The sequence below is a fragment of the Phocoena phocoena genome, chromosome 1 (genome assembly GCF_963924675.1).
Source record: "Phocoena phocoena chromosome 1, mPhoPho1.1, whole genome shotgun sequence".
In the NCBI taxonomy this organism is placed as follows: domain Eukaryota; kingdom Metazoa; phylum Chordata; class Mammalia; order Artiodactyla; family Phocoenidae; genus Phocoena; species Phocoena phocoena.
In genome coordinates, this window is record NC_089219.1 from 68,029,041 (window position 1) to 68,041,492 (window position 12,452).

At 38.9% G+C, this 12,452-nt stretch overlaps 1 protein-coding gene across 4 annotated transcripts in view; it reads right to left on the minus strand.

Annotated features, from left to right (window-relative positions):
* Window positions 1–1,558: 1,558 nt before the first annotated feature.
* Window positions 1,559–12,452, minus strand: part of USP33 (ubiquitin specific peptidase 33) — a 64,539-nt gene continuing 53,645 nt past the window's right edge. For 3 of the 4 annotated variants that reach the window (XM_065896161.1, XM_065896145.1, XM_065896153.1), the window contains 3 exons: window positions 4,386–4,488; window positions 3,159–3,227; window positions 2,600–2,757 (listed from right to left, as the gene is read on the minus strand). In XM_065896161.1, coding sequence (XP_065752233.1) covers window positions 2,600–2,757; window positions 3,159–3,227; window positions 4,386–4,488 — 330 coding nt within the window. Of the gene's footprint in view, window positions 2,758–3,158; window positions 3,228–4,385; window positions 4,489–12,452 lie in introns of all 4 variants that reach the window. The other variant, XM_065896138.1, reaches the window with a different exon arrangement.

The window sequence follows — 12,452 nt, forward strand, 5'->3', positions numbered from 1 at the left end:
TAACTCCATCTCAGTGTCTGCGTCCTGGAAAACCCAACCTGAAACATTCTCGTTTAAGAGATGAAAAAAACTGGAGATAGAGAACTCTGAGTGCTGTTCCAACTCATAGCTGGAAGATGACTTATCTACTAGGATTTGAACAGAAGCAAACTGACTCCAGAGTCCAAAAACTAATCACCTTCATGTTATAAATCAATGTAGTATTCTTAAAATATTGTAGGCTCTCACTATCCCTTAACTGCAATTCTCCTATTTCTCAGCTTAAGTATTTCCAAGAAAATCATCCTCAGATAAACCATATCTTTTATTTGACACCTGTTAACACATACGCTAACTTTCAGCTGAGAGTCTATGGGACTGCTAATAATCCTTTACGTACTATTTTGTTATGTATTTTGATGATTATAATGTAAAAAAAATTATATAAACCTTTAGAGACCAGTGTTCTTTTTTTTTTTTGGCTGCCCTGCACGACATGCGGAACTTCCCCAACCAGGGATCGAACCCATGCCCCAGTAGGAGCACGGAGTCTTAAGCACTGGACCACCAGCGAAGTCCAAGACCAGTATTCTTTACCATATTATATATCCCAATGACAGATGCTATTAATGAATCTAATAGTAATACTATAATCTGTTTTAAAATAATTCAGTGGGAGAAAATATGGTGAATAAGAACAGTGGTATAAAGTTGCAATGACTTTAGTTGGAGTCCCATATCTGCTACTTCTTTGCTGTACAACTTTGGGCAAACCACCTGACCTAAGTCATAGGGTTGTAATTGGGATTAAATATAAGTAATGCGGGACTTCCCTGGTGGTGCAGTGGTTAAGAATCTGCCCGCCAATGCAGGGGACACGGGTTCAAGCCCTGGTCTGGGAAGATCCCACATGCCGCAGAGCAACTAAGCCCGTGCGCCACAACTACAGAACCTGTGCACTAGAGCCCGCGAGCCACAACTATTGAGCCCGTGTGCCACAACTACTGAAGCCCGCATGCCTAGAGCCTGTGCTCCACAACAAAGAGAAGCCACTGCAATGAGAAACCTGCACACTGCAACAAAGGGTAGCCCCCACTCACCGCAACTAGAGAAAGCCTGCGCACAGCAGCAAAGACCCAGCATAGCCTAAACTAACTAAATAAATAAATTTATTAATATATATATATATATAAGTAATGCCCTTAGTTGAGTGGCTGAAACATCATAAATATGTAATAAATGGCAAGCACTATTAAAAATGAATCTTTTTTGATTATCTCCTAAATGCCAGGCATTACACTGATCTCTGGTGATACAAGACAGATCAGTAATATCATTCAATCCTTGAAGAGGATTATAGCATAATCATGAGAAAGAAGAAAACTAAAAACTATTTTTTTTTAATTCAAATAGATTCTAACGGCTGATTATTTCATTTCACTAAATACCAAAACTTTAAATACTACACCAAATGACTTCTTATTTTGCATACTTCTGATTAAGAAATAACAAGACATTAACATTAACAAACTTTATACCCTTCACCCTTAATATCTATCAAATAAATACATCCAAGTTCTACATTTTTAAATCATTTTTATTGAACTAATTTTAATAACACTGTTTCAGCAGGTGGCGGCTGCCCCAAACCAAAACAAAGCCATTGTGAATGCTATTCAACATTCTCAAAGTAATCCAGTTTGTTTTTGTACTTGGAATATAGTTAAACTTTTGACATCACATAATCAAGCAAATAGCAGTGCATATTATATTATTCAAAAAGACTTTATGCATTTCATTTAAAAAATCATTTTGCAAGAGGCTTCAGCTTTCTCAACAACCTCATTGACACATTCTGTACTCCATGCTCTCAAAATAAAAAGTGCCCTAAAACTAACCCTAAGTTTTTTACTGATATTAATGAATACTATTCAGGGTTATAGGAACTGAAATTTAACATTTTACAGTGTAAGAGGCAATAAATTACTAATATCTGTTGACACAAATTCCACTCAGACTAAATACACCATTGATACACTCAAAAAGACATTTTGTAAATATTAATATGCTAGTTTATATGCTGCAGTGCAAAAGGCGTGACACCCTAACAGTTTCCTGAGCTTTAGGAGATTAACAACATTTTTCTGACTACTACTCTCCATTTAAAATAGGCTCTTTATTATATGAAGCCATGTCAAAACTATACAATTAAATTAGGTTTTTGGGGAACTGAAAAGATTGGTCAGAATTATGGTGGCTTAGGGTAATGGAAAAGTTTTCAAAGCAAAAGTATTTACAAAGCTACAAAGGATACTATGGATTTACATGTAGTATAAAGATCAAAGATAACCTACTGATTACCAAATGATCACAATTATTCCTTCTTTTTTCAAAAATATTACACTGAAAGACTTTATGATAAGTTATCTAGCATTAAATATACCAACCTGTAGAATATTATACATTTTGACACATTCTTCCATAATGCCCAGTAAGAAGGAATGAAAGATAAAATGTTAAAAATCAAGAAAATAAACATGCTTTTAGGAATGTTTTTGCATGGGAACATGTCAGCAGAAGTGAAAATGATTTCTCATTAGAACTCTCTATATCCTCAAAATTACAAAGACCGAGTTTCTACTTCAATTTTTTCTTCTGCTTGTACTGCATCAGGATCAACATGAACAACCGGAGGTCTTAGGATAACTTCTGGCCCTCCACCATATATAGACTGTAGAAAATTCCATGTTTCTTCAGAAATCTGACCAGAATCTGCTCCTAAAATTAAGTATATAGAGAAAGAATAATATTTACAAACCTACATATTCATACTGCAAAAACTTTCATAATGTACCCCCAGCATGAACACTCTAGGAATAATTGAGAACTTTTGGAACATGAATCTTCAGATTACCGGTCCATACTGTTACAAGTTGCAACTTTATGGTCTGTCTTAAAAAGTTAGAGATCCTTTTTCCTGCCTCCTATTAACAGCCTTAAAATCTTTCTTCAGATAAAAATTAAACATTGGCAATTTTTCCACTATTTGTCCTAATTCATGTATGAATTACATCATTGAGCTGGATATAAAGGTGGTATAGATGGCTAGTGATGATATATTCTTAACAGTGTGCCAAATTACTAACAAGTAAAGGCTTAATAGTATTAGTCAAACTTACCTTGCCTGAGTATCACATTGCCACATTTGGTGACTGCAATTTTCGTGTTATCGATAGGACCTGGAGGATCTAAGTCAAAAGGAAAAACAAATAATCAAAATGTATAAATGTTCCAAAGAACTGCATATTTCTATGCCTGAATTAATGAAGGATATAACTGTATAATCAGATTATTTTTTAGTCAGATTATTATAGTCAGTTTTAACTGTCTTCTTCTGAGCTTCTTCCTTTTTGGGGTCTTAATTCCCCCAAAATGGAACCAGAAAAGAAGCTGAGAGAAGTTCTCTCACTACCATCCAAAATTTAATAAAAATGATTTCTTAAGTATCCATTTGGGGATTACAGGTTAAAATGCACTTTTAATGCTACAAAAGAACAATTCTTTGTAATTTAAAAAGAAATGCAATTCTTGGTTTTAGACTGCCATTAAACTAAAAATAAAAGCATGATAAAATGAAATGTTAAAATGCATCTTTTTTTTTTAAAAGCTGCGCCCTGTGGCTTATAGGATCTTAGTTCCCCGACCAGGGACTGAACCGAGGCCCTCAGCAGTGAAAGTGCGGAATCCTAACCATTGGACTGCCAGCGAATTCCCAAAGTGCATCCTTTTTTTAATTTAAGGAAAGAAACCTTGTTTTCCCCCTGGATACAAAAGTACAGTGCATGTTCATTATCAAAAACTGTTTAAAAAATCAAAAAGGCACAAGAAGGAAAAAGATACTGTTATCCTACTACAGAAAGACAGGCAAACTGTTCTAGTACCTTTGAGGTCTTTCTGCCTTTGCATATGTTTGCCTTTTTCTTTTTTTAAACAAAAGGTTCCAACTATGCATACTGCATTATAACCTTTTTCATATATCAAGAACATCTTATTTTTAAATTTTAAACACTGTTACACAAATAATTTTTAAAGTCCACATAGTATCCCATTGTAATGCATAAACTATGGTTTAACCAATCTTATTGTTGGAAGGATATTTTTTTTTAATTTTTCAATGTTAAGATCACAGACTAATTTTTATTCATTTCTTTTATATCTGCTATGAATATGCTATAATCCATGAAAGTTTTTAAAAAGTTAAAAATAACCAACATATGAACTAGAGTGTACGTTTTTTTCTCTCTTGTTCAGTAGTATAATCCCAAGTGCATGTAGATATTCAAAAAACATTTGTTAAAGAAACAAAAAAATCTACAAAGAATTTCGTCTTTCAGTTAAACACTTACCTCCATCCTTACCCTTCACAAAACTTTCCCATTCTCTAAACCACTGCATACTGATGCAATAAAAAGTAGCTGGAGAATCCTCCTCTTGGAATGCTCTGTTGAGCTATAGAGGGAAAAAAATTAGTCATCTAAAATCTAGAATTTGCTTTGTAGCAGAACAATACAACCATTCTACTTCAGCATCTGATAAGGCCAATTCCTCACACACAAAGAATGTGACTTACATTGATGCTAAGTTAACTTAATACTAGGATACATGGTAACACCTAATAAACATTCTAGGTTATATCTCAAAGTTTATCAAGTACACACAAAAGGGGCATAATGATTGGATAAGTGAAAATGGTCAAGATAAAGTCTTCAAGGCAATAAATACTCCACATATTTATTAAAAATCTGATGTGTAAATCTTATTTAAACATACCATACCCACTGTCTACATCTTACTTCCATTCACTTAAGATACTGGTAGACATGTTGCTATTACAAACAGAATGTTGAAACGAAAAGTTCTGTACGTGTTATTTCATAGACAATAAACATATATATAGGACTTCCCTGGTGGCGCAGTGGTTAAGAATCCGCCTGCCAATGCAGGGGACACGGGTTCGATCCATGGTCAGGGAAGATCCCACATGCCATGGAGCAGCTGAGCCCGTGTGCCCCAACTACTGAGCCTGCGCTCTAGAGCCCGTGAGCCACAACTACTGAAGCCCGCGAGCCACAACTACTGAAGCCCGCGTGCCTAGAGCCCGTACTTCGCAACGAGAGAAGCCACTACAATGAAGAATGGCCCCCGCTTGCCACAAATAGAGAAAGCCCAGGCACAGCAACGAAGACCCAATGCAGCCAAAGATAAATAAATAAATATTTTAAAAAACAACAACAACAAAAAAAACAAAACAAACAAACAAAAAACAACAACAACATATATATATATATAGGATAAATTCTCAAAAGTGGTGGGACAGTCCTTGAAGACGTTCCACTTCCTCCTCTAGTCCCAAGGCCCAAGAAATGGGTATATGACTCAAACTAGGCAAAACTACTAGAAATGGAAATCTTCAGAGGAGTAACCTAATGATTGGAACGGAGTCATTCCAACGTCAATTTTGTTAGCTATACAGGAATAACTTGGTTCCTGAATTTCTGGAGGTCTGGTTATTCAAATTTTCTTTTCAATAAATTTCTTTTTTTGCTTAAGTTAGCCAATCTGACTTCTACGACTTTCAATTAAAAAAACGAATTTGGGAGTTCCCCAGTGGTCTAGTGGTTAGGATTCCGGGCTTTCACTGCCCTGGCCCGGCTTCAATCCCTGGTCGGGGAACTGAGATCCCGCAAGCCACGCAGCTCAGCCAAAACAAAACAAACAAAAAACCAAAAGAAAAAAAAAAACCAACAAAACAAGACGAAACCAAAAACCAAACTGACAGAAAAACTGGCATAGAAAGAGGGGGAACAGGAGCTTCCCTGGTGGTGCAGTGGTTAAGAATCCGCCTGCCAATGCAGGGGACACGGGTTCGAGCCCTGGTCCGGGAAGATCCCACATGCCACGGAGCAACTAAGCCTGTGCGCCACAACTACTTAAACCCGTGTGCCTAGAGCCTGTGCACCGCAACAAAGAGTAGCCCCCGCTTGCCGCAACTAGAGAAAAGCCCGTGCAGCAATGAAGACCCAATGCAGCCAAAAATTAAATAAATAAATTAAAAAAAAAAAAAAGAGAGGAACAGCAACAGAGCCTGAAGAAAATGAAGGGTATTTGAAAATTATCTAATTGTAATAGTGTGAAAAGACAGTGAGACTCCTGCAGATATCTCATGCTGGGTAACTAAATGCCCGCGGTACATACTACCTGTGGACAAAAACAGTGAAGTTCAGCTCATTTCTCCCCTATGATCAGATCTAATCCAAACCCTGCCACTGTCCTCAGAGATCCTTATAATAATAGCTCAGAAGTACCTCTATGATCTGGCCCCATGATTTGACTTCATCTTCTAGTACTTTCCTCCTCATTTATTCACTTGTGGTCACACAAACAAACCTCTCTGTTACTCCCAAAATCAAGCAGATACATTCCTGTCTCTCAAAGCCTTTGCATGGGCATCCCTTCTTTTTACAGATATTTGAATATCTCCCTCACCTCCTTCAAGTCTTTGCTTAAATGTCACCTTTTCAATGAGGCCGATCTTTTTTTTTTTTTTTTTTTTTTTGTGGTATGCGGGCCTCTCACCGTTGCGGCCTCTCCTGTTGCGGAGCACAGGCTCCAGACACGCAGGCTCAGCGGCCATGGCTCACGGGCCCAGCCGCTCCGCGGCATGTGGGGTCTTCCCGGACCGGGGCATGAACCCGTGTCCCCTGCATCGGCAGGCGGACTCTCAACCACTGCGCCACCAGGGAAGCCCAACGAGGCCGATCTTGATCACACTGTTTATAACTGCACCTGACTCCTCCCCTCATCACTATACTCCTGATCCTCTTATCCTGTTAGATATCTTCCTTCACCATAGAACTCATTACCTTTTGATATATAATGTATTTGTTATTTATTAAATGTAAGCTCTTTTTTTTTTTTAATTTATTTTATTTATTTTTGGCTGCACTGGGTCTTCATTGCTGCGCGTGGGCTTTCTCTAGTTGTGGCGAGCGGGGGCTACTCTTCGTTGCGGTGCACGGGCTTCTCATCGTGGTGGCTTCTCTTGTTGTGGAGCACAGGCTCTAGGCACGCGGGCTTCGGTAATTGTGGCTTGCGGGCTCTAGAGCGCAGGCTCAGTAGTTGTGGCGCACAGGGCTTAGTTGCTCCGCAGCATGTGGGATCTTCCCGGACCAGGACTTGAACCTGTGTCCCTTGCATTGGTGGGCGGATTCTTAACCACTGTGCCACCAGGGAAACCCTAAATGTAAGCTCTTTGAGAGCAAGGATCCTTCTGGGACACAAGGTAGCTGCTTCCACAGAACAATGAAAGATAATGAATAATGTTGTGATTGCCTCTGATGAAATCAAGGCATGTTTGTCTCCAGGTAAAGAATTAAAGTTTGGACTTCCTGTGATGTACAACTTATCCTTAGAGAACTGAGATTTCTGAAATGTAACGTTAGACTGATTCTGTCAGATGAATCCGTTTCATTCACAGCATTACCAGGTTTGGACACTTTCAGGACTTTCTCTTTGGCATTAGGACATTTCTTCCTTATGTGTCTAGGTGGGGGCTTTTGAAAATTGAGTTAAGTATAATCACCCCAGTTATTTAAAGGCATCTGTTTCTCTCTAGTTCTCAGAAATTAAACTGTTGCTCTCAAAGGAGTTCCACCTCTCTACTCTCTTCTAAAATACCTATTAGAAAAACATTGGATTCTGTATCTACCCAACGTGTCAAAAGTTTTGTTTTCCACCTGTTTATCCTTGTGCTTCATTTTAGGAGAAACCCTTCACTAGATCTTTCAGTACACTAATATGCTCTCCAGCAGTATTTATTCTGCCATTCAGTCAACCCATCTATTGAGTTTTGTTTTGTTTTTAGGATACAATATCCTTATGCATCTCTCTGAGAATCAATCATTTATTTTAAGGCATAACTTAGGAAGACACAATTCTTTCTAGGTATTACAAGCTATCTAAGGTTAACGCCTTCTTTAACCAACCCAAGGGTCCACATTCACTGCTCAATCCAAGCAGACACCTTCGTGCTTGCTGCTTAGTACAATGAAGGGGGCAGAGTGCTGAAATCACTATTAGTATCTGCCGCTTCCAAGCTTAAAGCCTGTGTGGTCATTTCCCATGACATTGGTCTGCTTCTTCAAACTGATCCTATCTGCTTTCTCAATTTTTCAGAAACTCCACTTAATTTCCAGTCTAGCAAGGGCACCTATTTTTGTACTCTAGTGTTCTGTTTTGTTTTTTTTAATTTTTTTTGTGGCATGCGGGATCCCAGTTCCCTGACTAGAGATGGAACCCAGGCCGCCTGCATTGGGAGCTCAGAGTCTTAACCACTGGACCGCCATGTAAGTCCTGTTATTTTTTTATACTAAGACATTGCTTTTTTTCTTTTTTTCAAAGGGGTGGTGGTAGAATAAGACAAAAAAAACCCTAGTGTTATGGAATAATTATGGACTTGCATTTTATAAAACAGCTTCATTAAAGTACAATCCACAGTGTTAGTGTAAAGTTCAATGGTTTTCAGTAAGTTTATAACTGTGCAGCCACCAACACAATCCAGTTTAAAACACTTCTGACACTCCCAAAACTCCCCTGTGCCAGTTTACAATCAATCACTTCCTCTCAGCCCCAGGAAACCACTGACCTACTTTGTGTTTGTTTTCTTTTTAATTAATTAATTAATTTGGTTGCACTGGGTCTTCGTTGTGGTTCAAGGGCTCCTTAGCTGCAGCTCGCAGGCTCCTTAGTTGTGGCAGGTGAACTCTTCGCTCCGGCATGCACATGGGATCTAGTTCCCTGACCAGGGATCAAACCCAGGCCCCCTGCATCAGGAGCACAGAGTCTTACCAATGTGCCACCAGGGAAGTCCCTATCTTTTTCTTAGATATTTCATATAAGTGGAATTAGACATTACATAGTCGTTTTTGTCTTGTTCCTTTCACTTGGCATAATGTTCCTAAGATTCATCATATTGCTGCATGCATCAGTAGTTCTACCTTTTTTATGCTTAGTAGTATACCACAGCCTTTTTATCCATTTGCCACCTGATAGACATCAATTTCCAGTTTGGGGCAATTATGAGCAATTCTGCTCATGAACACTTGTGTACAGGTTTTTGCAGACGTAAGTGTTCATTCTCTGGAGTAAATACCTAGGAGTGAGATTGCTGAGTCATGTGCTAAGTGTTTGTTTAACCTATAAGAAATTGTCAAACTGGTTGTCATCTGGCATGTGACACCACATGCCCACCAACAGTGTTTATATGAGAATTCTAGTTGCTCTACATTTTTTTTTTTTTTTTTGAGGTATGCGGGCCTCTTACTGTTGTGGCCTCTCCCGCTGCAGAGCGCAGGCTCCGGACGCGCAGGCCCAGCGGCTATGGCTCACGGGCCCAGCCACTCCGCTGCATGTGGGATCTTCCCAGACCGGGGCACGAACCTGCGTCCCCTGCATCGGCAGGCGGACTCTCAACCACTGCGCCACCAGGGAAGCCCAACATTTTTGTCAGAACTTGATATTGTCCACTTCTTTATTTTAGCCATTCTAAGAAGTATGTAATGGTATCTCACTGTGGCTTTAATTTGCACTTTACTGATGACTGCTGAGAGTGTGTACCTTTTCATGTGCTTATCACTCATATCTTAAGGATAATGTATATTAAAATATTTTCTTATTTTTAAATTGGAATATCTATCTTCTTGAGTTGTACGAATTCTTTATATAATCTTATATAATCTGGATATATACAAGCCCCTTGATGATAAATGATTTACAAATGCTTAGAACTGGATTTGGGCCTACCTTCCTAACCTATAGTGTTTCTTCCAGTATCACCGTTGTTGGTCTTACTGAATGTCTCATTTCCTGAGATGATATCCCATATCACCTCTGATTATGTAACTAATTTTACACAAAATAAATGAAGCAATGGGCTCACACCCATAGAATTCACTGACTTTACCATATGGCATCACCTAAAAGTTGCTGGCCTACTGAATACTGTTTTTGTGCCCGGGTGGCAAAACACCGTGGGGTTGGTACTATCCTATAGGATGCAGTATATGCCTCAAACTAGAAACAACCCTATGGTGCTGTTTTACCCACAACCAGAAAACATGAGAGTAGGTACCAGGTAAAGGAAGTAGGAGAGTTTATCTATTACTACCTACTGACACAAAAGCTTTTTTGCTTCTAATTATCACAACCTTGGCCTCTACTACTTTAGAGGTATTAGGTTCCAAAGGGACACAACAATGATTTTACTGGACTGGAAGATGAGACACTCCTCTGGCCATTTTGGGTTCCTCATGTCACTGAACCAAGAGACAAAGTGGGTAGGGCTATATAAAAAGTAGAATAAAATGACTACTACACAACAGAAACAAGGGGAACTATGTCTGAAAATCAGGTTATACCCACTGTATTAGTTTCAGAGGGCGGCTATAGCAAATCACCACAAACTTGGTGGCTGAAACCAGATTATTTTTTCTCTCAAAGTTCTGGAGGTCAGAAGTCCAAACCAAGGTGTAGGCATGACCGTGCTTCTTGTGGAGAAGGGGAGATTCGGTTCCTTGCCTCTTCAACCTTCTGCTTTGTGAGTGTATATTCCAATCTCTGTCTTCTGTCTTCATATGGCTTTCACCTCTTCTCTCTGTGTATCTCTCCTCTGTGCATCTCTTTATAAGGGCACTTATCATTAGACTTAGGGTCCATTCAGATAATCCAGGTTGATCTTGTCTCAAGATCCTTAATTATATATAAAAAGACCCTTTTTATAAAGTCAATTCACAGGGATTAGGACACGGAAACACCTTTTTGGGGGGCCAGCATTCAATCCACTATAAGCACCATTCAGTATTTCCATATCCACAGATTAAAAGCTCATAGCCAACTAGAGAAATCTAACACAGGCAAGACTACAAAGAGCTCAGACTCTTCAGGAACGAAGGTCTGGGTTACCTTATCAGGTAAATAAACAGCTGAAGTGCTGGATGAGAAAACAGAGAATATGGAATGGGTAGTTATAAGCTGTAGACACATACTTCTTCCTTCCCCCATGCACTGGGTTGGCCAAAAAGTTCATTGGGTTTTAAGTAGAACTAAAAGACACCTTTTTCATTTTCACCAAGAATTTTATTGAACAATGTATTCACTAACCCAATGAACTTTTTGGCCAACCCAATACATATTTGTAAATATTTCTAAATTTGTGAAAAATTACCAATTTATATTTCCTTTCATTCCTCTATTTCATATAAGGTATGTTGTTGGTGGTTAATCTTATCGTTTATTCTTTAGCTTGCAGAATATAAAAGGGAGATTATGACTAAACTGACTGAACTAAATATGAATGATCATCATCCAGAAATGGATACACTGACTGATGGGACTTTGGGTTTTCCAAGTTTAGGGAAAGGATAAATGCTGCATCTATTGGTACATGAGCTAGCTGCATCATGTTAGGCAGAAACATGATACTATTGCTACTGTTGTTGCTGACGTATGAATGCATATGACAAGGGGGGCAAACTATACTGTATTTATTGTCTGTTAATGCATCATTTCCATTCCTTCTTACACTCTCTTCTATAAGATTTCATTTTCCAGGACCGCTTGCCAGTAGTGCTCCAGATCAGTCACTGCCAATGATATATGCAATATATGGAAGGCACAAGAGAAAGAAAAACTTCCCCCACGTCCTCTGGTGGCAGTTGTGGCAGGACTGAGGCCTCCACAGATGGCACAAGTAGGCTTTTGCCACCACTTCCAAGCATCTTCCCAAGAATCCCTCATTCGGTGCCACAGGCAGCTAACATCTTTAACAGCAGCATCCTCAGGATAACCCACCAGGGTCCTGAGATTAGCGGCTTATCAAGTCTATCAAGTTTCTGAGCATTCTCCTGAGACTTGCCAGTAGTAAGCAACATAGGTAATTTCCAGAAGCTTTGTGCAATTAAAAACTTCTTTTTAGCTTTGAAACAATCTCAAACTTACAGGAAAACTCCAGTACAATACGAAGAAATTTTCTTTTCCTGGACCATTTCAGAGTAAGTTACTAAACACACAAGGACTTTTTCCTACACATTTAACACAAATGATAAAAATGTGGAAATTAACATCGATGTAATACTAGCACCTAATCCTCAGACTCCATCAAGTTTTTCTAATTGATCCAATAATGTTGTTTATAGCCAGAAGATCCAGTTCAGAATCACTTGTTGGGACTTCCCTAGCGATCCAGTGGTTAAGACTCCATGCTTCCATTGCAGGGGGTGTGGATTCGATCCCTTGTCCGGGAACTAGGATGCCACATGCCGCTCGGCCGAAAAAACAAACAAAAATCAAAAACAAGCAAGAATCACTTGTTGCATGTAACTTCATATTTCCTTTAAGGTGGCACAGTTCCTCAGTCT